A 25,957-nucleotide genomic window follows, 5' to 3' on the forward strand; every position below is an offset into this window, starting at 1 on the left:
TCTTTTCCAAAGGCTGTGTGCGCTACAAAAAGGATCGGATCCTCCGTATAAGAAGAATCTTTCTGTGCTCTGATACCATTGTAACAAACTTCGACACTCCAAGTCAATATTCTACCGCGACACAACAGAGATTCACTTCAAAACAGTTCACAGTCCACAATTGATTTGAGACGGTCCGGCGGAGTTCTGTGCCTAGAGATATTGGCCCCAAAGACTGGCGCCCCTTTCGGTATTTCTTTTGTATTAATCCGTGTTCAAAGTACAAGAGAGTGGAGGGTTCTCACTTTCAGACTCTGCGTCCAGATGCTTTGCCGAGAGTGGAAGCCTTGCCCACTTATTTATAAGTTTACAAGGAATGCTAAAAGCAGAGCCCCAAAAGCTGCCATATTTTAAAAATAGGTTTTGAAAAATAAAGCAAAGCCTAAAAGCTGCCAAAATTTGCGTAGAGCTCATCCCTGCCTTTTCCGTATAGTCAGCGCAAAAAGCGGGTTCTGTACGCTCTGCCACGTTAGCAACTGTCACCGGATTTTTTGGGGCAAAATCCGGAACCTGCCGTACTGCCACGTCAGCATTTCTGCCGCCTTTTCCGGGACTGCCTGCCAGAGAGAGTGTGTGTATCTGCTGTGTCACCATGCCACGCCACCAGTTTGTGACACTGATACATGCTCTGCACCCCCGGCATGCCTCGTAACAGGATGCTCTAAACGTCCAAGGCCTGAAAACTGTAGCAAGTCACCGAACATGCAGGCTGAACCCTTTGCCATGGGACCCCAACAAATATGAGGCCTGCTGCCAACCAAGTGGCCTCTTTGTGTGCTAACCATGGGGCTCCAAACAAGAGACTGTCTCAAGCGCTCCTCCATGCAAGTGGGCTGGTGCTGCTCCAAGCCACTCCTCAGTTGCTTCCGGTACCTAAGCAAACTCGCGGCAAATCGGTCCTCCCAACTCTTGCTCAAGCCGACCTGGCGCATCTCTGTAAAAATCCACCTGATGGACGGGCTCCAAGGGCCACCCGTATGAGGGACTCGAGCACGAATCCAATGTAGCAACAACTCCTCCCAGGGCTTCTCTCCTGGAAGAAGTCTTTTAATCACCAACTTCCCAAGGAGGGCTACGCTTTGCGGTGCTGGGTCAATGATCCCTAGCCCTCCCTGAGAACATGGTAAGGTGATGACCTGCCAAGACATCTTGGCCCTGGCTGACTGGGTGTCGTGCCTTGACCACGAAAAATTCCAATGAACCTCTTCAACTAGCTGATACAAGAACTTGAGAAGATCCAACAAGACGTGATGTACCACATAGTAGCCAAAAGCACTTGGTTTTCCACTACCACTCTTACCAGCCAAAGAGAGTCGTGCAGAGCTCCAATGTTAGAGATCCCTCCTAATGGATAGGAGGAGGGGGGCAGTCTGTTGCTCGGGAGACAAATCTTGCCCTACCTGAGAGCCCAAATATCGTATAGAAGTCCCTGGGGGAATCCACCTGAAGCCCTCACCCGGCGACCAATCAAGCGTAGGAGCATTGCCAGCCCAAAAAGCCACAATCTTTCTCCAGTTGATCGGTGCCCCTGGTGCACAACAAAACACCTCAAGAGCCTGCTCTCGTGTGCAAATTGGCCTCATGGTCCTCCAAGTACATGCCTGAGTCGTCAGCAAACCCAGCGTCAAGCAACTCATCTCCCCTAATAGGGAGCTCTAAACCATGCAAACCAACCTCCTATGAATTCAAAAATCTGCTTATTGCCTCAACATAGAAGAGAAAGCGGAAGGGGGCAAGAGGGCAACCCTATCTAACCAAATGCGTGAGCATGAAGCATTCCCCTCTTCCCCCTACCAAGACCACCTGACCGTGCGTACATTTGTAGAGGGCTGATACCCCTATGATCCAAGCATCTGAGAAACCCATCATGTGTAGAGTGCCCTCCAAGAAATCACAGTTAACTCTATTGTAAGCCTTTCCAAAGTCAAGGAGGAGTATCACAAGATCCTCTTCTCGGAGATGTGCGAGGGTCGACGTCTCCCAGAAGGTAAAGATGTTGTCAAGGATATTGCGCTCCTTGACAAAACCTATCTGAGTCTCATGTATAATGCTTTCAAGTAGTGGTTGTTACCATATACATGGGTAGTGATGTGTATGAACACACTTAGGACCGCCGGGGCATTTTTTCCCTCACTAGGAGGTTTTTCCCTCGTGCATTGTATATATTTCTATCTTTTGTGGTACGTATGCCCTATCAACTACCTCATTTTGTGCTAATTTTTCTGATTTAATGCTTCTTTTAGTGCTAGGCTTCATTATGGCCGAGTCTCCGGAGTCACGAAAGAAACTCAGTATGCTGAATTGAGCGTTGATGTATGCTCATGTGTGTGTGCGTGTGGTGTGTGTTGTGCTAGGGAGCATATGTTAGTACCTAGCTCTATACCCACTATTAGGCACTAACGATGTTAGTGGGGATGTCGTGGTATTTGGTCGATACTATGCATGATGGAGCTGATGGTTATATTGTCTTGTGGGTGACTACCATGGGTCTATACCTTGCACTTTTCTTCAAGGGTAGATTGAGTTGAGAATAGTGATGGGTCACCATTGCAGAATCTAGGAGCCCCCCTCCTTGGGCTAAATTAGTCCCTCGCTGAAACCGGCCCGTAGGGCTTTCACCGATCTTTACTCTGTTTAACTTTATGACATGAAGGAACTTCATAAAGAAAGTTGTGACAAGAATTCCAACACTTCAAACAAACCATGGCTTGGCAGCTAGAGCGCTCCCAAGTAGACGACGACACCACACCCTGTTGGCCCCAAAGACTCGTGGCCCTTTCGGTATTTCTTTATTCTTATTACACTTGAGAAAAACCTGTAAGCTTCTACAAGCTGTCCCATTTTTATCGGGCTGAAATTCCCCTACTCTAACCCGATTTCAGCAGCATAACCACAATAGAAGTCTCCATGGACAAAATCCCAAGTAAACAGTGACTTTCAACACACTTTGGAGCACTTTACAAAACCTGGCGAGAAATTACAACACGCTGAAATCTCTATTTTTGGCCTCCAATTTGCATCAAAACACTTGTTCGGTGATTCCCTAGCTTCCCCGAAGCTCTTGGGACCTCTAGGCATCTAAACTGGCCAAAACCCTAAACCTGCAAAAAAATTACAAGCCGCTGTAATTCTCTGTTTTGTGCTCCAATTCGCGAGCCAATCACTTCTATGGGTAGCCCTCGAGCTCCCCCATGTGTACGGTCACTTTCCCTTTGAATTAGATGAGATTCCTAAACCTGCAAAAAAGGGAAAGTGACCCTACACGTGTGGGAGCTCTAGGGCTGCAGGTATAGGATTTCCCTTCGAATTACCCTAGCCTAAATGACTTTAACTGAGCCTAGCCACTTCTTTACTAGTCAGATTCAAGTGTTGATCGGCCCAACTATCTTGTGGCTGCCTGGCCTTGACCCTTGCGGTTGAAACTGTGGGCCAACGGCCGTTTCACACTGTCCACGTAATGTCCGGGCATTTGTGATTTCAACAAGAGGGTCCCAAAAATTAAATAAAAATAAAGGAAAAGAAACCAGAAAATATATATAGTGGTTGTCACAGTCTCATGACATACCCCCCTCTTGAAATCGCAAACGTCCTCGATTGCATGCATGCTATACATGCCACATATAATTTAGTGTGATTAGCAGTGTTTTATCATCGCATGTATCCACAAGAAAGACTCTCAAACATGTGTATAAATAACTTAATGAGTCCTTCATACTCTCTATTGAAGTGATCTGAGTTGGAGAATACATGGGTTGCAAACCAAAAGCTTCAAGGAATGCTTGCACATACTCATGGCCCGGACTCTTGTGGTTATTTGCGGGGGGAGTATTGAATGCTTGAAAAGTATTGTTGTTGCTCCTCCAGGCCCGGAATTGGATGGTTATGCGGGAGGAGTATTAAGAAGTCTAAACAGTGGCTACTCTCATCACCTCCAAACGACACAGGCTACGGTTTGAGGGGCGTTTGGTTGTAAAAGGCTTCTATATCTCCCGGCCCGAACCTTTTTAGGTTATGCGGGAGGAGTGATGAGGGAGTCCTTGAATATTTCCTGGACCGGACCTTGTTAGGTTATACGGGAGGAGTGTTTATCGGCGACTTTATGTTTCTATGTCTTGTAACATGCATATGTGAGCATTTGTGTTGCATTGTGATGTGCCAACCGCTGAATATTTCGAATTGGATGAGATTGCCTGGGTATGTAATTTTAGTGCATCAAGACACCCGTGGAAGATCAGTGCGGTGTGGGTGTGATGGCTATTTTTACTACGTCGGAGTTCCGATTTGGATGAAACGAGAAGCCAACTCCTTAACAAAAGAGCCGAAAGGAGAAGCCAACTTCTTAACAAAAAAAAAAGAGCAAACTGATTGTCCCTCGGAAAGTTTTGAGCTAACTTGAATTGTTTTGCAGATATGCTGTAATCGCGGACGATTACTTTCTTTCAAGAAGGGGGGATGTCACAAACTGCTGACATGTCAAGCCCTGAAGAATGGAGCCAACTTGCAGATCCCGGCCAAGGGGCCTAAACCCTAGAAGAAGCAAAAGCAACAGAAGTAGCAGCAACAGAAGAAGCAGAAGCAGTAGAAGGATTTTACGTTGGCCTATTGATGTGGCAGAGCCGTACGGAATCCCGCATTTTACGCTGACATGCTAGCGTGGCAACTGTACAGACGCCCAGATTCGTGTTGACAGGTACTGACGAGGCAATGTATGGATTTCTGTAATTTGCGCTAGCAGCTTTTTACATCAACTTTTGAGGCAGTTGCTTTTGAGTTTGAAAGATTTTCATGTAACTGCTTTTTATGGCCAAGGGTGACGTGGCAGTAGACCCTGGATAAGCACACTGCTGATGTGGCAGCAATTTGCGTAAAAAGCACCGACAGGGCTGACGTGGCAGGTTGTACGGATTGCCGTACGGACTTCTGAATTTTGTGGCTCAAAACACGGAACTGTTGACGTGGCACTGTGTACGGATTTCCTGGATTTATGCTGGCTGTTTTTTTTATGGCAGCTTTTGGCTCAGTTGCTTTTGAAAGAGAAGCTTTTAAGTTTAATGCTTTTGGGGTTCTGCTTTTGGGCATCCCTTGTATCAATAAATAAGTGGGCAGGGCCCCACTTCTCCGAGCATCTGGACGCATAGTCTAAGAGTGAGCACCTACCCACTCTCTTGTACTTTGAACACAGATTAATACAAAAGGAAGTACCGAAAGGGGCGCAAAACTTTGGGGCCAATATCTCTAGGCACGGAACTTCGCTTGGCCGTGTCTACTTAATTGTGAAGTGTGAACTGTTTTGAAGTGAATCTCTGCTGTATCGCGGTAGAATCTTGACTTGGAGTGTCCAAGTTTGTTACAATGGTATCAGAGCACAGAAAGATTCTTCTTCTACGGAGATCCGATCCTTTTTGCAACACACACAGGTTTTGGGAAAGAATCTTCGTGTCTCGACCCCAGACTTATTAGCCACTCCCACCCTTCATACATCGCGCATTGGGCGCGCTCCCGTCTTCATTGCTCTGTCTTACAAGTTACAGCGCATAAAGCCATAAAGAATCCCAGATTACACATGGGTTCTCGCGAAGAATTTGACAAAGATGGCACCTCTCAGTGGGAAGGCAAAGAAAAGTTGAAAATCCGGCGCGGGAACCGAAGGAAAGAATGAAGATTTGGGCAAATTTTTTCGGACAAGTTTGCCAGAAAGGAGTACAAACGTCAACTGTCGATTGACATATGTGTGAAGAGATTGATTAAGTACTCGAGGGAGCCGAGATTGGCAAAACACCTGAAGAATTACCGGATTGATAAGATTTACTCGAGATGGTGTGTGGCCATTGCTTCTCCTCTTAGGTAGGGAGGAAAGCTGTCACAAGACGGGCACCACGTGTCAATAGAAAAGAACAGACTTTTAGCACTTCAATAACAACTGAACTGAGAGAGAGAGAGAGAGAGACGACACGCGACACGGAGTGGTGGAATTCCACCCGAGAGAGTATTGGCCCCAAACCTTGGCGCCCCTTTCGGTATTTCTTTATATTGCATCAACTCAGTACAAGCCGGTACTCCAGACTCTGCACCTTCTCCAAGAAGCATGCCAGAGAATGAGCCCATGGCCTCATATTTAAAGGCCCTAGGCCCCAAAAGCAGTCTACATGAAAAGCCTTCAAAACTTAAAAGCTTCTGGTCCAAAAGCAATGCCAAAAAGTTGCCAGCGTAATTTATGGAAATCCGTACAGCTGCCACATCATCAGCCAACGCAAAACGTGGAAATCCGTACAGTCTTGCCACATCATCATGCCGGCGCAATTTTCAAAAATCTGCCACGTCATCAGTTTTTGCGTGTGGATCTTGCTTTACTTTAGTTTATTTATGTCACTGGGGCCCCATCGGACGGGGTCCCCATAAGTTGGTGGGACTTCTTCTTCTGTTACTTGTTCTTCTTAGGGTTTAGGTCCCTCGGCCAGCATCTGCAAGTTGGCTCCATTCTTCAGGGCTTTGACATGTCAGCAGTTTGTTACAAAAGCCGAAAAGACAGACAAGTGCAGAAAAGTGGAACTTGTACTCTCAGAAAGACATGGACAAGTACTCTTGAAAAGAAGCACTTCTACAGAGCCAACCAATATGGATTCCTCGAAGACAAGGGCAAGAAAACAAAAAAAATTTAAAGAAGGTGGACAGTCGATTCAATTTGAATCCTTTTTTGGTTCCGAGATGCTCCGAGGGCTTTGGCCTTCATTCAACAGTTTGACATAGCTTTCTCTGGAGGGCATTATTCAGAGCACTCCAAGATTAGGAGGGCTTCATCTTACTTTAAGGGAAATGCTCGAACATGGTGGTCTACTCTTCTTCTGAGGCAGGAATCTCCAGTTAAATGGTTGAAATTCAAAAGGTTCTTATTTCTTCTTGGTTGACTCGGGAATACAAACAATATATTTGAACCACTTGGAATCATCTTCGGATGACCAAGGGAGATTCTTTGGACGCTTATTGCAAGAGATTTTGAAACTCTTTTCTACCAACCTCTTCATTTATGAAGGTCTCTTTTAAGGGACAGATTGAGCGGTTTTGCTGTGGACTCTCTACAGAGATCCGAGATTATTGCTTGGAACAAAAGTCGAATTCTATTCAAGGATTGATGGGTCATGCGAAACAAGGTTTTGCGATACATTCGAGAAATTTGACTTACCCCACTCATGAGAATTTGACTCAGAGAACCAATATATCTCTCACAATGAAAGTAGAAAGAGAAAGAGTTCCCAGGACAAAGAAAAGAAAGATACACGTCCCCGACTGACTAAAGACATGCCAGAGAGTTCTAGAGCAGCAGAGGAATGTGGCAGAAAATGCAGATGAAAACAGAATTGGTACCACATGGCATGGGGCCCGAACAATATCAAATGAACGAAACTACAAAACTTTACCGCACTTAGGGAAAAGTGAAAGATCAGGAAGCCCTCATTTTTCTTTGATGAAGGAGCCAAGGCCAACTTCTTGAATTGGCGCCTTGACTTGGAATTACGCCCGACAAGCTGAGGCCACAGGCACAAGTAGTTCTAGCGGCTCCCAGACGGGATGTTGCCATTACACCGATCATTGGCAAACTTCGTTTGCAATGTCACGGGTATTTAGGGCACGAGGACTTCTACGTAATGCTCTTAGGAAGGTTGTGATGTCCTCCTCGAAATCCCTTGGTACCACTAGAACAACCCCATGGTTGACTATCGGTCTGAGAAAGCGACTTTGACAAATGAAGGGCAAAGAGATTGTACCTGATGAAATGCAGTTTCTTTACTCGATTTTCTGGAGAGAACTGAATGATGATTGAAGGTCGAAAATGTTTTGACCTTGAAAAAGAACGCCAAGATTTTCTCCACACGTGCCGATTGCTTTTCTGAGGGCTTGCCAAGCGAGTTGCCACCATATCGTCCTGAGGATCATACTATTGATCTGATACCTGGAAGCACACCACCAAACCGGCCACCTTACCGTGTGAGCCAAGCCTAGAATGAAGAGATTATGAACCAAGTGAAAGACCTCTTGGAAAAGGGTCTTATCCAGCCAAGTACTTCACCTTACTGCTCTCCGATGTTGTTGGTTTTAAAGAAAGACGGATCTTGAAGAATATGCATTGATCATAGAGCTCTCAATAAAATCAACATTAAGAACAGATTTCCGATTTCGAGGATCAATGATATTCTTGACAGATTACAGGGATCGTCTTGCTTCAGCAGGATCGATTCGAAGAGCGGATATGATCAGATCCGAATCGCGTTGAGAGATGTCTACAAGACAGCTTTTCGGACAAGTTTCAGTTTATATGAATTTTTGGTGATACCTTTTGGCCTTACCAATACTCCAACGACTTTTAACCAAATGATGGACAGGATTTTCAGAGAGTACAAATCTTTTGTGGGCACTTTCTTTGATGACATTAAGTCTTCTCCAAGGATGAGGCGGAACATAGACGACATCTGCTACAGGTCTTTCAGGCATTGCGAGATCACAAGTTGGTGATCAATGCCAAGAAGAGTGATTTTTTTTTATAATCGGAGATACACTTTTTGGGACACATCGTCTCAGCAGCAGGAGTAAGAAATGGACTTGGCCAAGATTGAGACTATACGTGATTGGCCCGATTTGAAGAATGTTCATGAAGTAAGAAGCTTTTTGGGCTTATGTTCTTACTACCGGCGGTTCATTAGAAAGTTTTCTTCCCCTTTGCATATCTTGACACAGAAAGGAGTCCCTTTCTCGTGGGGACCCACAGAGGTAACTGCCTTTGAGACTTTGAAAGAGAAATTGACTACAGGACCAGTTTTGACTTTGCCGGATTTGCACAAGTCATTCGAAGTATACTGTGATGCTTGTGGTCGTAGTCTGGGTGCGGTCTTAATGCAAGAAGCCCATGTCATTGCCTAGGAGAGCCTATTGTTTTCAAGGCCGGAATTGACAACACATATTTATGAGAAAGAGCTTTTGGAGGTTATCCATGCTCTTACTTGGTGGCGACATTACCTACTCGGAGCCGATTTGACGGTCTTCACCGATCATAAGAGTTTAAGCTACTTCTTGTCACAGAAGCAGCTTTCGGAAAAGCAGATGCGATGGGCTAACATCTTGTCACAATTTCACTTCCAGGTTGTCCATGTACAGGGACAAAAGAACTTGGTGGGAGATGCTTTGTCCCGGAAGACGTTGGTCTTTGCTATTTCTGTGATTCATAATAGAAGCTTCGAGGACATGGTCGATCAGTACGCCACAGATTCAAATTTTTCTGATGTATTCAGTCGAATACAGAATGGGGAGGTAGTAGCGGGATATTCCATTCGGGATGGCTGCTTGATGAAGAAAACGATGTTGTGTGTTACACAGCCGTGGAGGGGAAAGGTTCTAACCGAATGCCCATTTACAGGTTACCGTGCCATTGATACCACCTTAAAAGGTGTGGAGCGTTACTTCTTTTGGCCGAGACTCAAGAAGGATGTGGACGATTTTGTACTCAATTGCTTGGTATGCCAGAAGGTCAAGTTTGACAAGCATAAAGCACAGGGATTGTTACAGCCTTTACCCATTCCCACCCGCCTTTGGGAAAGTATTGCTATGGACTTCATTTTTGATCTCCCGAAGACACAGAGTGGGCACGATGGTATCTGGACTGTTATTGACAAATTTAGCAAGCAGGCTCATTTCATTCCAGTGAAGAAAACTGTAACAAACTGTTGACGTGTCGAAACCCTAATTCTGCTGAAACCCTAACCCTAAAATCAGAAATACTAATTCTGCCCAAAACCCTAATTCTGTTGAAACCCTAACCCTAAAATCAGAAACCCAAAACCCTAATTCTGCTGAAACCCTAACCCTAAAATCAGAAACCCTAATTCTGCCCAAAACCCTAACCCTAAAATCAGACCCTGATTTGCTGACGTGGCGTGCTGTACGGACACCAGTGCAATTTACGAAAAGCTGGTAGCTTTTGGCTTTGCTTTTGGACCAGAAGCTTTTGAGTATTAAAGGCTTTTTACTGCAACTGCTTTTCAGGCCAAGGGCCTTTAGATATGAGGATAGGGCTCATTCTCTGGCATGCTTCCTGGAGAAGGTGCAGAGTTTGGAGTACCGACTTGTACTTTGATGATGCAAAATAAAGAAATACCGAAAGGGGCGCCAAGGTTTGGGGCCAATACTCTCTGGGGGGGAATTCCACCACTCCGTGTCGCATGTCGTCTCTCTCTCTTTCAGTTCAAGTGTTATTGAAGTGCTAAAAGTCTATTCAATCTGTTCTTTTCTATTGGCACGTGGTGCCCGCCTTGTGACAAAAACAGTCAAGTCGGATCATTTAGTGAGACTGTTCATTGCCCAGATATTCAGATTACATGGCATACCTGAGACAGTAGTCTCTCATAGAGATCCCCGATTCACGAGTTTGTTTTGGAAGGCTATTTGGGAGAACATTGGCACACGGTTGCAGCTCTCGTCATCTTTCCACCCGCAGAGAGATGGGCAATCTGAGATTGCAAATTCAGTCGTACTGGATTTATTGAAGTTTTACATGTTTGATCAGAAGACTCAATGGGAACAGTTCTTCCCCTTGGTGGAATTTGCCTACAACAACACGATCCACTCTTCGTCGGGGCTGGGATACTGCTTTTGCCCATGTCCGGGAAGCTTTAGCGAAATGTCAGGAAAGACACAACAAGGCAGCAGATCGACACTGTCGCAATTTGAAATTAAAGGAAGACGATTGGGTGCTCTTACGTTTTGCGAAGGCACGCCTGAGAAAGAAAAAGGGAAAGGAGCGGCTTTTTCCAAAGCTTAGCACGAGATACTACGGACCTTTCCAGATAAAAGAAAAGATAAATGATGTCTCCTTTAGACTGAAGTTGCCCGATACTTCGAGAATTCACAATGCTTTTCATTTGAGTCTCTTGAAGCCTTTTAGAGGCGATGTGCTCGATGATGGGGAGCCAGATGAGCAATTTGAAGTGGAGATAAGCGAGGAGATAGTCGTTTCAGAACAGATACTGACACATAAAAATAGAAAGATAAACGGTAAAGTGATTAGGCGGTTCTTGGTTAAATTCAAGAACTATCCTACATTGGATGCGGAGTGGATGGAGGAGGAAGACCTAGCAGATACTCCTCAGATTGTGGAACTTTACCTTGAAGCAAGCGTCACCATGAAACGCGTTTCGACAGGTCGGGACAGGTGAAACGTTTCGGGCCAAGTGAAACACAAGCCGTTTCACTAACAACAAAGTACCATAGTTTTAGTTTCAAAGTCGCTAAACTCACGTTTCGGTCGCACGTTTCATTGTGCTCTAATTTTGGACTGAAATGTTTCGTGGTGAAATGACGCGTTTTAGGGTGAAACGAGTGCAACGGATTTGCACAAGAGGGGAGTCACTTTGCTCCTTTGTCAACAGATTGCGCCGATTTTGATATAGAGTCACTTTGGGTTTCAAGGATACTGTTGAGCTGACAGTATTTTGCTGTATGACTTTATGAATTGGAATTCCCAATAATGAAAATGATACTGTTTGGTTTGTACTTGACTTGTTTGAGTGCATGAACTGATAGACGAAATGACTGTAGCATTTCGGTCTCATAAATCTCTATAGGCATTATTGCAAAATGGATTAGTTAATCGGGCATCTGTGAGGTCCCGACTGGATGCGATTGCTGAATACGTTGCCGATTAATCATGGTTTGAGATTTGGAATGATTTTGAATGTGATTTGTCATGTGATGTCTTGTGATGTGACTATCAATTGGTGCATGTGCTAGATGTCTTGTTCCTAGTACGTCGGTACTAACAATCGGTGTCTGCTAAAACAGTTTATGGCCTCTATCTGTTTTGCATGCGTAATCGAGGGCGATTACAATGCTTTCAAGAGGGGGGTATGTCACAAAATGGTGACGTGACAGCACAAAATGGTGACGTGACAGCAGACCCTGGACAAGCACACTACTGATGTGGTAGCAGTTTCCGTAAAAAGCGCCGACAGGCTGACGTGGCAGGTTGTATGGACTGCCATATGGATTCCTGGAATTTGCGGTGCCAAACGTGGAACTGCTGATGTGGCACTGCGTACGGATTTCCTTGGATTTACGCTGGCTGTTTTTTTTATGGCAGCTTTTGGCTCAGTTGCTTTTGAAAAAGAAGCTTTCAAGTTTAATGCTTTTGGGGACTCTGCTTTTGGGCATCCCTTGTATCAATAAATAAGTGGGCAGGGCCCCACTTCTCAGAGCATGTGGATGTAGAGTTTGAGAGTGAGCACCTACCCACTCTCTTGTACTTTGAATGCAGATTGATACAAAAAAAAATACCGAAAGGGGTGCCAGTCTTTGGGGCCAATATCTCTAGGCATGGGACTATGCCGGGCCGTGTCGACTTAATTGTGAAGCGTGAACTGTTTTGAAATGAATCTCTGCTGTGTCGCGGTAGAATCTTGACTTGGAGTGTCCAAGTTTGTTACAGCGATGGCGAGAGGGGGGCGGGTGTAGAGCAGCAGGGGGGATGATGTGCAGCTTAGAGGGAGCAGTAGCGAGTGTGTTCGTTAAAAGCAAGATCTGTTATCAATCATGTTTGGTTATCCAAGCATCCAGGCAGCTTTAGAGGCGAAGGCTTGAGAGACTCAAATTCTGCATGCATGAATTCAACTTTACAAATGCTCAAAGGCTCTTACCAAAAATGCGACATCATTGAATGATCACGGAGAACCAGATGCACCACAAACACTTCGTACAGGGTAGCTTGAACCGCATCTATTCTGGTCTTCCAATAATGCTGTGTGGTTCTATACTCAGGTTATGATACTGAATAGAGCTAGCTAGACATGCTTGTCGTTAGTGTGTGATTCATCCGCTCCGCAAAGCTTAGTTTCGGTGCCTTATTTTAATCATCATATGTACCTTACGTCTGTTTTTTTTTTCTTTTGTAATGGAACTGTTCCCAACAACGTTCTTGACTGTTAGGAATGGCCATCGAATAGACTTCACAAACTGAATCGCGGAATTAAGGTGTAGCCTTTGCTAGGCACTGAAGTGCAAAATTGGGAAAAAGCTAACTAGAGAGGTCCCATCGTACTGCCTTAGAGCTAGTCGAAAGGGACAGGATTGAGAAAGACAAAAAGAAAGAAAGGCCATATTAGCATCCATTGAGGCCAAAATCGACCTGGAGGACCAAAATACATCTGAAACCTAACTCATCTGATCGCTTACTTGGTATACAGTTATGACCACTTACGTATGGAATTTTATATGTGTTTTTGCCACTTGGAGACATGTGTTGTGTACTGTCTTGTAAATGGATTTTTAACTTTGAAAGTTCTTTTTTCCTCTTCTTGGCCTAATGTAGGTGAAGATTTTGCTGCTGCCACTGGACTACATTACAGGTTTCTAAGTTGCTCTTTTTCCATTTGTTTACATTTGATGGATTTGTATGGTTTGTGGGTATCACGAGTTTGTTTAGCATATGATTAAGTTTCTAGTGGTGTTGGTCTTGCCTCAGCTGTGTGATGCAGTATGTAGAGGCTCTTAACTGATTTTTCCCTTGACATGGCTTGTACAGGTATCCTGTATGGTAGTCTTCCAGCGAGTATGTTTCGTGTGAAGGCAACAGAGCTGACAGCATATGAGAAGTTGTTCTGTCTTCATGAAGAAATTGATGGAAAGACTATTCGACAACTTCAAGCTGCTCATGGCAATGACCTCACACTGCGCATCACGAAACATACTAAAGTAGGCGTTCTAGCATCCTGTAGGTGAAAAGTGTTGTCATACTATGGGGGATCTCTAGTTCAATGTTCAGCACAGTTTAAGTCCTTTGTAAAGGTAGGAAGGGTGTGCATAGATTACCGTCTTCAAAAGGCCACAATGACCTATGAGACCAATCCATTACAAACTGGTGAATCTGATACCATGTCTGGCTACAAAAAAGAGATACGAAAATGAATCTAGAAGTGCTACTAGTTGGAACTACAAATGCCCAATACAAGAGGGTGTCAACTAATTGCACGTGCGGCCTCAAGGATGTGCTGCCCTCTGTACCAAATTTAGTCCCAAAGTAGGAGGCATCCCTCTCTCATGCATACTAGTGATCCCATCCTGGGAGAATCCATAAGGATATCCCTGCATGCCAGATATAGCACCATACATCCCTCCCATCGGCCTAGGCATCCTTGCTCCAATAGCACCAAAAGCATGTGTGACATACCGCCCAAGAGCACGTGCACCCATGCTATATGGGCCAAAAGCACTACACCTATGCCATATGGTTTAAAAGCATTTGCACCTACTTCTAAAAGACCGAATTTACCTTTAGGCATCCTCATTTGACTCTTGGCCGTCATATCTGGGAATGTCGGATACCTGTGCAAGAAACTTGAAAATGAGGGCATCTTATGTTGCAAATCTTTTATCTGTTGCATGTGCATCATCTGATGCTGCACTTGTCGCTGAACCTGTGGCTGTATCTGCTGGTGCGGGCTAGCGACTCAATTGGATCCCTTCTTGTTATTGGAAGCTTTAGTTACTTTTACCTTCACTTTTTCTTGTAACTCTGGGTTGATCACCCCCTTCTACTGCTGGATAACTGTGTTCATCAATTGAACCTTCATGTGTGTTGCATAGCGTGTATCCCGAGAGTAACTAAGAAAGCGCTCCATGAGAAGATTGACCTTGGCTTCCCTAGCCTTCTCCTAATCAATGGAATTTGGATGTGCCACACCTTTCTCTTCATGTTCTGGCACCTCATCTTTGACTTCCTCTTTCATTTCCTCTTCCACATACTTGATTCCTCCTCTGAGTCATCATGACTAGGAGTTACTACGTCCACAGTCTATCGTTGCAGATTCGGATCGGACTCTTCATAGGCAAAGAATCAAATGGTGCTCTGATACCACTGAAACCGATAAGTCACATGAGAAGGCGGTAAAATCATCTGGTACTGTGATACCACTGAAAGCGGCAAGTCACCTGATATGGCTGTAAAACAGTGCAACAATACCAGAAATCAATTGAAAATGGAAAATTTGAACTGGAAGAGAACACCAGAGACCACTCAGTGTGGCAGAGTCCCCCACTTAAGAGTATTGGCCTCTCCAGTAGGCTCCCCTTGTGGTACTTTATTTGATTGATCATATTGTCTGGTTACAATTGCCAGTGTTAGCCTCTCACATAATCTGAGTGGCTAATGGCACCCTGGCCTCATATTTATAGGTAGGTGGCCTCAAAAACAATTCATCTAGCTAGGTATTTTCACGAGTGCTGAAAAGCACTAAAATCATTTATAGTAAATAGCTGGCGCCTAGAAAACACCCCAGCTTAAAAAATGCCATGTCACGGCCACATTGGCATGTCAGGATGCTGCCACATCAGCACTGACCGTACAATCTTACAATCATGTCGATATTTGCGCTGCGATTTGGGGGCCCGTCCGCTTGGACTTGGGCATCTGCCTCTACTTCTTGTTGAATTTTCCCCTTTCCGATCCTGTTCACATTGACATGTCACCATTTTGTGACAAGTGCTAGCCCTTTGTGCTGATAAGGCAGAAGCTGGCGACAATGGTGTGGAGTATGCCTGAGCTTCATGCTCAAACCTCCACCTTACCGGGCAGTATTTAAAAATCCTCTTGCCTAGATACAGCATGGTCACCCCTAGAGTGTCACTGCAACCAGTTTTACAGTTACTGCTTATGACTAGGCTAAAGGGGCAAGTATCTATTGCTTCTAACTAATGCTTATGACAGGATACATGCTGACATTGTTGGAATGTCATGGGATGCCCACAGCACCCTATAATTTATTAATCAGTTAGGAGCAGAAAGAGGACAAATAATACAAGAAGTAATGAAAGCCAGTATAACAATGAGACCAATGCACATGCATGCCTCGTAGAGGGCAATAAACATATTATGTCGCTTTCGGCGCGGCCCAAAGAAGCAAGCGTTGTGTGAAGTTTGATTTCTAGGATTAAGTTTTTAAGATGTCTTATCCTTTTTTTTTTTGCTTAAAGTTGAGTACTTGTTTTAAGCCAAGTAAGTTGCGTCAACTTATTTTTACACATGCCTTTTCTAAAAACATTTTTAAGTTAATAATGTTTTGTTTTATCTAGTTTTGTTTCGTAGCAAACAAAGTGATTTAGTTTGTTTGTTTGTTTGTTTTTGTTTTTCTTTTCTTTTCGTGTGTCCTTTGCTTTTATATGTTTATGAGTGCTTTATTCCCTCTTATAATTCGTGAGTTCAGACTATTCTGAACTTATGAAGGTATATATATTGTCCTGTATGCTGAGTACAATAAAGTAGTGTGCAATGGAAGTATGAAAACATTGGGTTTTTGATGATGCTGACCAACAAGGAGCTTATGAGAACAGTGTTGAGTTTTTCTCTCTGTGACGATGCCATGAGAATCTGTGATAGATCATAAATGTGTGACAATAATCTCGAGTAGGGAATGCAACCATCCTCAGTGAACAAAAATAATTTTCTTTTGAAAAGTCTTCTTTGCACCCAAAAATTCTGTGGATGAAATGTCACCCGTTCTTTATCAAGAAAAATGATACGCCACTTGATTTTATAATGTCATGAAAGAAGCATCTAAAAAGAATACTGGTCTGTTTCATCTGTACTCTTATGTCCACACGATAGTCAGTTATGTTTAATAGGAGTGAGGAACAAGTACCTTGCAACTGCAATCTTAAAAATCACTGACTGTTATCGCTAGTTAACAGCTATTGCCAAACAATTGGTCTTATATTCGTATTGGCTGTGTGTGTGTGTGTTTTGTTTTTTGCTACTGGGGTCCTGAGAACTGTTCCCTGTGTCTGCAGACGTTGGACTTGTCGGGATGTCACCAGATTACTGCAGCAGTACTTTTTCTATCCCTTATGCAGCTTGGCTCGAAACATGGAATCAGTGACTTGAAGTTGTATTCAAAACTGGAGGCAGAAGTTCTTAAGATTGTCAGAGGCGAAATGATCACTTCAAATTCCTTTGATCAAGATTTGTGCAAAAAGCTGATGGTAGAAAGTTTATTTGAAGTGAATCTTCAGAGATGCTGGAGGCTTAACCAGAGTGCGCTTGCTTCTTGGCTGTGTGTGGGGTGTCCAAACCTTAAACTTCTTGACATTTCTCACTGTCCGCAGTTAGATTTCAGTATCTTGTCACAGATTTCTTTGTCATGTAAAAGTCTTGAAAAGGTCAAAATGCAATTGTACTTTAATCGCTTTTTTGTGAAGTCTAAAATCCTGCAAGATGGAGTGAGCTGTGCTAATCACTCTTTGTCTCGGGATATGGACAGTATTCCCTTGTGCGGATGCTTGCCAAGCTTGACAAGCCTTTCCCTTGAAGGCCGTAGTAGTTTAAAGGGTAAGCTATTCTGTCTACTAAATTTGTGCTGTACTGATAGGCAGGCGTACGTCATAGCTAATCACACCTTTTTCTGTGCAGACAGTCATTTGGATCTTTTAGCAAGATGTTGCATCAACCTAACAGCAATAAATCTTGGAGGTTGCTTTGAGTTGACAGATAGAGGTTTGGCTAAATTTTTGGCCAGGTTTAAGAGTTTGACAATGCTCGAGGTTGCATATACTGCCTTTGGAGAGTTGTCTGTTAATGCACTATTATGTGAAGCAGTAGCTGTTCCCAGTCAGCCTTCTGAAAATCTTTGCTCTCTTGAAATGAGGCATGATGCAAGCATTGGCAATTGTATATTGACGGCATTGAACCTTGAAGGATGTTCACGTAAGTGCATAGTTAGCATATCCTTTTCCCAACTTTATTTTGGTCCATTCAGAATTTTGAACATCTTGATATTCCTGTAATATTACAAAGCTTTATGAGTAAAAATAATGAATATCATGATTTTTTTAGTATTATCATCATGGCTGAGTTTGCCCTGTATATTGGGAGCCACGGTAGGAATTCAGTTTGTAGATCTTTGTATCCATGTATGCTTGTGTGTGTGTGTGTGTGTGTGTGTGTGTGATCCGTGCGTGTGTGCAGACTCTTGGGGAGCGATGTGAGATGAGGACGAGGCCAACGCGACAACGGCAAGTAGAATTGAACATATGCCTTTATGATGCGTTGGACAATACGGAGCCGAACATGTAATGGCCATGTGGACAGTTTCCAGTATTGCAATTTGACATTCAAGCGTTGCATAACCCAATCCACTTGCCGAGAATTGGTTACTTTCTAACCAATAGGATATATGTTTGATATATTATCTCATTTGTGGCTCACTAATTCTCGAACAAAAGGGTTCCGTTTGTTATCGATGGAGAAGCTTTGCACTCCGAAGCGCTTTGGGGGGTTGAATATATTGGACCCTCGCCGCCATGCTCTTGCGAGCAAGGCCATGTTACTACCTATCCTTCCGCAACAGTGTGAGCCATGGATAGTCATGATTACCTCATTATGTCAGCATTTCACCACTTCAGCCTTTGGTCACTGGCAAGCCTCCCTTGGGGGGATTGTGTTTGGCAAGATGGTTGGTCATGTTCCAGGTTGCTCGATTGCCTCTAGTTTACTCATTGCTTGGAAAGCTGTTTTGGCTCATCTTTCTTGGCATGGATGACAACAATTAGATGGGAATTTGCTACGCTTGGAAAGCATTCACCGGAGTAGCGCTTTCTCTCTTACCTTCGTTGACCAATCGCCATGCGAAGCATATGTCCTTCCTTACCGAGGCATATGCATGGTGGATGATGTGGTTGACTCGTCTGGGGTTATGCTAAACTTCTCTCAAGTAGTTGCACGCTTTGGTTTGGGCACGCATTATCGTCATATATGGGGCGTGCTTCAGCACATGCTGGCTGCTTTCCTGCCCATTCCGCCATTGGTCAATGGATGCCTTATGTCGGATTGGACTTCACTTGATGTAAAATTGAAGGGCGAGTCCGTCCCTATTGTATTGGCTTCGGCCATTTCAAAATTAATGAAATCCAGTCTTTTTGTTTACTGGATCTATTTGAAAGAATTGAATGATGAACAACGAACACACATGTCTAAATTGGACAAAGAACGATAAGAATTTCTACACACACATTCTGGGCCTTTTGTTTCTCAGAAGGCCTACCAGGCGAGTTACCTCCATCTCGTCCTGAAGATCACACTATTGATCTGATCCCTGGAACCACACCACCGAACCGGCCACCTTACCGTGTTAGCTGAGCCCAGAATGAAGAAATCATAAACCAAGTGAAACACCTTCTTGAAAAGGGTCTCATCCAGCCTAGTACTTCACCATACTGTTCTCCGGTTTTACTAGTACTAAAGAAAGATGGATCTTGGAGAATGTGCATTGACTATAGAGCTCTCAATAAAATCACCATCAAGAACAGATTCCCGATTCCAAGGATCGATGATATTCTTAATAGACTTCAGGGATCCTCTTGTTTCATTAGGATTGATTTGAAAAGCAGATATCATGAGATCAGAATCGCTCCGGGAGATGTCTACAAGACAGCCTTTCGGACAAGCTTTGGTTTATACGAATTTTTGGTGATGCCTTTTGGACTTACGAATGTTCCAGCAACTTTCAACCGAATGATGGATAGGATTTTCCAAGAGCATCATCTTTTGTGGGCACTTTCTTTGATGATATTATAGTTTTCACCTACTTGAATGCCTCTAGGCCCAAAGGTAGCTAACCAAAATGTCTCTTGAAACCACGCCAGATCTGTCCACAACACCTAATACACCTCTCACAAGGGTAATGCTCTTGAAGCATAAGAATATCTATCATGGCACTCACAATGAATTCATGAATCTCTTGTCTCAGTCTACCCCTCTGATGTATAAATTGAGGTCCACCAAACCCCTGCACATTCCATGAGACAAGTCACAATCCTTATGGGGTCAGTGAGAGAAAGCCGATGCTGCCACAAAAGTCAAACAACTTGGCATTCTTCGAGGTTGGTTTGAATAGGGAGTAGTCTGCATCCGAGCGACCCCGAGAGAGATGTGCCTGAAGGGTCTGTCCAGGAATTCTCATGTACATAGACATAGCAAGGCGCACTATGGGAGTTAGCAAAGAAGTATACCACATTGTGCCTACAACCTGTTGCATCAAGGGTGTCAGAGAGAACTTGGCGAGTGGCCAAAGGGTTTGTATCAAGTCTGTCACACCCAAGTCTCCCGTGTGGTGAGAGAACTCAAGATCGTGGACATGGAGCCAATCCTGCACTGTATGCATAGTCCACTCTGTGTGATCCATGCCACGTAGTGGAAAAGAGAAATTAATGGCTGTGTCCAAGGCATCTGCACTTATGACTGCCAGGAGAAGAACACGTACTTTGAAGAAAGTTGTTTCAAGGTCAAGAGATGGGTCGCCAAGGAATCGTGTAAAATCGCAGTCGAAAAAATTCCATCCATAGTTTTTGCATACGTCAACCATGCGTCTCACTCGGGAGGGTATGGAAGGCCGAAATAAGCCCAATTCAGATCCCTTGAAGATTCCATACGTGGAATACCATGCGACACCCTAAAAAATAGTCTATATATATAATAAATTGCAATTAAAACAGTAGAGAGCAGCACAAAACCACAAAATGCATTAAAACACCATAGAAAATGTAGAATCAGGGGCTCAAGGGGTCAAGCTCATAATGCTTCAAAGGAGACTCGGGTGTGCAGAAAATAGGGTAAAGTGTGCGCAAGAATCGGGCGCGCAGATGCTTACGACGACAAAATGCGCACTTGGGGAAATAATCCCATTTCATAAAAAAATCCTCTATCCAGGTCTGAAATGCCCAATTAGACGTCATTCTCACGCAGGCGCGTTTGGAAGCTCGATTGCCCAATCAGGCGTGTGAGAAAAATACTTTGATTCCATGGTGGCGAATGTCAAAATTGATTAGCCCTCGCAAGTTGACTTAAATGGGGAAGCCTGACCAAAGTGGCATCCTCAGGTAGGACTGTCCCTCTTGAGCTACTCCACTTGTGGAAAAAGCGGTGCCAAGAGATCTCCGAGTTGCAAAGGAGTATCCTGTCCTCTGAGCTGGTGGTGGGGGTATGAGACAGGCCAAGTGATGAGGCTGTGGGTTTGGTGGGGGAGATTGGGAGGGGCTGTCACAATCTGGACACGTGGCTGCCCCTAGTACACACGCATTTTCCTGGCTGGCCGGTTTGACTGTGATGACGTGGCTGCCCTACATGAACGCTGAATGCTGACGTGGCCTGCGGTACGGACTAAGTGCTGACGTGGCATACCCAGAAAGAGTGGCGCATTTCACGGGCCTGATGACGTGGCGACAATACATGGCAGTTTGATTTTCTGGCTGCTTTTGGGCTACGTTGGAGCTTTATTGAATTGCTTTAGTTTACCAAAGAAGGCTAGAGTTGACTTTTTTAATTTTATTAAAGCATAAGTGAAAGAGAGAGAAAGAGCCTTTGCTTTATTTTCAGAAAGCTTTTGATTTTCAGCTTTTAAAGCTTTTGGGGGCTCTGCTTTTAGCATCCCTTTGTACTCTTTAAATAAGTGCGTAGGCCACTCACAACTCAGAGCATCTGGACGCAGAGTCTGAGTGTTAGCGCCTGCCCGCACTCTTGTACTTTGAAACAGATTAATACAAAAAGAAATGCCGAAAGGGGCGCCAGTCTTTGGGGCCAATATCTCTAGGCACGGAACTCCGCCGGCCCAGTGTCGAATCAATTGTGAATTGTGAACTGTTTGAAGTGATTATTTGAGGTGTCGTGGTAGATTCTCGACTTGGAGTGTCCAAGTTTGTTACAATGGTATCAGAGCACGGCCGATTTCTCTTCCACGAGAATCTGACCCCTAAATTTTTTCCGCGACACCTATGGCTTCAGGCAAAGATCAGTCGACTCTCTCTGCATCTAGAGATACGGGAAGGGATCACAACGAAGATTTAGGCAAGGACTACGGCCCGCCTCGGCCTTCTCAGGCGGAGCGTTAGGAGATGGAGCATTGTCAATTGATCGGCGATGCAACAAAGATAATGCTTAATTTTGCCAAGGACCTGAAATCGGCAAAATATATGAGCCAGACTTCTTTCGATGAGGTATACACGCAGTGGCAGAAAACCAAAAAACCACCCCCCAAACCTGCTCTCAAGAAACCTCCTACTCTCAAAAAGTATACATAGCAAGAATTAGAAGAGGTGGTTCATGCACGAATTGCTTAGCTTTTTGACGCGCAGAACAAAGCTAAAAAGCACGAAAAAAAGCAAAAGAAAGGCATTGACTTCACGGGTTATTTGGGTCGCGAGTCTACTTTTGAAAAGGCAAGAAAGCAAAAGAAGCGTGTTCGATTTGAAGGAGTACCCCGTTCCTCTCCTTCTTCTTCTTCAGACAGTTCTTCTAGCTCATCTGACTCGAGCGAAGAAGGCAGAAAAGGCAAAAAGCGAAGCAAAAAGCAACGCTTCGGAAAGGGCAAGAGAAAGGCAACAAAGTCTAAATCTCGCCCCGTGGTTGACAGGTCTACTGAGAACTGGTCTACAGATAGTTCAGACTCTGATAACAACAACTTTTATGCAAAGAAGAGGAATTTTTGTAAAGCCAACCAGTATGACTTTCTGGAAGACAAAAGCAAGAAAGTCCGAGAGTTTAAGGAAGGTGGTCAGTCAATTAAATTTGACACGTTTTCTAGTTATAGAGATGCTTCGATGGCTTTGTCTTTTGTACAGCAGTTTGACATCGTTTTCGTGGGAGGGCATTACTCAGAGCACTCTAAGATTTGGAGAGTTGCCTCTTACTTTAAGGGGAATGCTCAAACTTGGTGGTCCACGCTTCTATTAAACAAGACTGCGCCAGTTAAATGGCTGAAATTCAAGAGGCTTTTTATTTCTTCTTGGTTGACTCGAGAGTATGAACGCGATATATGAATTGCTTGGAACCATCTTTGGATGACCACGAAGGATACAGTGGACGCTTATTGCGAGAGATTCTGGAGCTCTTTTCTACCCGTCTCTTCATTTAAGAAGATCTCGTTCAAGGAACAGATTGAGCGGTTTACCTAGGGTCTTCCTACAGAGATCCGAGATCACTGATTGGAACAAAAGTCAGCTTCCATTCAGGAGTTGATGAGTCATGTGAAACGGGGTTTTTCCATTCACTGGGGCAATTTGACCTACCCCACCGATGAGATCATGACATAAAGAGCCGAACAGACTTCAACAAATGAAAGTAGAAAGAGGAAAAGCAACCCAGAAAAGAAAGATGCACGACCCAAGCTTACTCCTCAGGACAGAGCTCGCTACATCAAGGAAGGGAAGTGCTTTGGATGTGGGGAAACTGGACATATTCCCACAAGGTGCCCTAAAAAGGCACAGAAAGTACAGAATGACAAGGACGACGAACACGGAATGGATACTTTGCGTGAAGGTGATGAGCATGGAGGTGGAGAAGACGAATTTTCCCCACCAGGAGGTTTTTCCGAAACACCCCCCCCCCCCCCCCCCCCCAAATCTACGCCAAGGTTTGCACCAAATCCTATGGAGGTTGTGGTTAAAACGATGATGGACATGATGTTACAACAAGAAGCGCAACACGCCGCCTTGGATCGCGAGCGTGAGCAAGCGCGCTTGGCGGCCGAGGAAAGAAAGGCAGAATTGGATCGCAAGTGCAAAGAAAGAAAGGCAAAATTGGATCGCGAGCGCGAAGAAAGACGGTTAGCATTGGAGCGTGAGCGCGCTTGGCGGCCGAAGACAGAAGGATAGCCTTGGAGCGTGATTGTGAGCAAGCGCGCTTGGCGGCATTGTTTAACTTTGTACTGAAAAATACAATTGGACTACATGTCTGATTCTCTTTCAAAACATGAGAGTGAGAGATTAACGACAAAGAAGGAATGTTCTGCACACCGCAAATGACCATGGAAGAGGCACCCTTAAGAGAGAGTTCTTTTCAATTAACTTGTGGATCAAGCTCACGAAACCACTTAATGCCGAAAATCATATCACATCCAGCTACAGGAGACACAACAAAAAAACGTTTTGAGCTGAGACTTGTACTCTAGGACATTTGTATGTAATTGAGGAGTACATGCTAGGAACAAATACAAAGCCTTCTAACCGTGCCCTCTTCACAAGAGAATCACTAACAAAATCATGTATACTATCACGCTCAAACAAGATCACAATGCATTGACCATTCACATGACCATAACACTTAATGAGAGATTCATTAGGATAATTAGAAACTTGGGGCACATTACTTTGCTCTTTTATGACACTAACAGAAGATGTGGGTTTTGTGGGTTCTTTGTTAGGTGATTCCTTCGTTACCCGAAACTCCACTTCTTGCCTACGTTTCTGTTCCCGCTTCTCTAGGCGTCATCCCTCTCTTAACTCCTCAAAACACCTGTTCTCGTTCCGGTTTTGTTCCCGTTCCGTAGTTTCTCATAAGTATGGATTCCTTAGGACAATCTCTTTTGAGGTGACCTGAAGTGTGACACTTAAATCATCTTCCTTCTTTTCCATACTCGATTCTTTCTTCAAGACTTAACTTTTCATCAATGACTAAACTGTTGGAGTCGTGGTCTCTACCTGCTCTACGTTTGGACTCGCCGGCCGCTTTTGGAGGATCGCCCTTCGAGGAGAGGAACCAATAGACCAACTCTTGTATGCTCAGGTCTCTTGGAGCCTCACGCTCTATCTCCATAGCCACCCTCTTTTCATCAGCAACTATACATAGAGCTTCGCGTTTCCTCTCACACTCTAGTGCCATACCTACCCTCTTTTCTTTAACAGCTAGATGATGAGCTTCGCGTTCCCTCTCTAGAGCTAATCTTTCCCTTTCAATGGCGGTCCGCTAAGCCTCCTAGTGTAGCATCATCTCCACCCTTTTCCGTTTGATTGTGGCTCGCTGAGCCTCTTGCTATAGCATCGACTCCATCATTGACTTCATCAAAGCCTCCATAGCGCTTGGTGCAATCTGTGGCGACAATAAGGATGAAAGAGGAGCCAAGAATGGTCCTCCTAGTGTAGAGACTTCTTCTCCAACTTCAAACTCATCACCTTCATGCAAAGTATCCATTCTGCTTCGGGTGATGACCATGCACCGAGTACTAGTATCACAAATGGTGATGTGGCTGCCCATTCACACACTCTCTGCCCCGCATGGACAAGCCTCGAAAATTGTAGGCTGACGTGGCTGGCACTATGGACATGCCCGCACTTTGCGGAAAGAATGCCACGTGGAAGCATGTACGGATCTCCACATTTTATGGCACTGATTGCGGAAACTTTTGGCAGCTTTTGGGCGATGCTTTTCCTACGCTATTGGCTTGCTTTATTTTACTGAATGAATGAGAGAGAGAGAGAGAGAGAGAGAGAGAGAGAGAGAGAGAGAGAGAGAGAGAGAGATTACTTTAAGAAGCTTTGCTTTATTTTGTGCCAAGTATGGCTTGAGAGAGGAAGAAAAGGAAAAGCTCCTACTTTATTTTAAAACGACTTTTGAGTTTACCAGCTTTTGGGGCTCTGCTTTTGGCATCCCTTGTACTCTTTAAATAAGTGGGTAGGCCACTCATAACTCAGAGCATCTGGACGCAGAGTCTGAGTGTGAGCGCTTGCCCGCACTCTAGTACTTTGAACTCAGATTAATACAAAAAGAAATACCGAAAGGAGCGCCAGTCTTTGGGGTCAATAACTCCAGGGACGGAACTCGGCCTGACCAGTGTCGAATCAATTGTAAACTGTGAACTGTTTTAAAGTGGTTGTTTGTGCTGTCGCAGTAATTCTCGACTTGGAGTGTCCAAGTGTGTTACAGTGGTACTAGAGCATGGCCGATTTCTCTTCTACGGGAAATCCGAGCCCTAATTTTGTTTTCTGCGGCACCTATGGCTTCAGGCAAAGATGAGTCGACTCCTTCTGCATCCGGAGATGCGGAAGGGATTACAACGAAGATTCCGGCAAGGAGTATGGCCCGCCTCGGCCTACTTAGGCGGAGCGTCAAGAGATGGAGCGT

At 44.4% G+C, this 25,957-nt stretch overlaps 1 protein-coding gene across 3 annotated transcripts in view; it reads left to right on the forward strand.

Moving 5' to 3' along the window:
• The window catches only part of LOC147436030 (ubiquitin-protein ligase), a 125,975-nt gene that overhangs the window by 40,845 nt on the left and 59,173 nt on the right, over window positions 1-25,957 (forward strand). For all 3 annotated transcript variants that reach the window (XM_086488927.1, XM_086488928.1, XM_086488929.1), the window contains 4 exons: window positions 13,388-13,424; window positions 13,601-13,770; window positions 16,861-17,398; window positions 17,480-17,773. In XM_086488927.1, the coding sequence (XP_086345053.1) occupies window positions 13,388-13,424; window positions 13,601-13,770; window positions 16,861-17,398; window positions 17,480-17,773 (1,039 nt within the window). The remainder of the gene's footprint in view (window positions 1-13,387; window positions 13,425-13,600; window positions 13,771-16,860; window positions 17,399-17,479; window positions 17,774-25,957) is intronic.

The sequence above is a fragment of the Adiantum capillus-veneris genome, chromosome 18, assembly GCF_014529385.1.
Source record: "Adiantum capillus-veneris isolate H3 chromosome 18, ASM1452938v2, whole genome shotgun sequence".
NCBI lineage: Eukaryota > Viridiplantae > Streptophyta > Polypodiopsida > Polypodiales > Pteridaceae > Adiantum > Adiantum capillus-veneris.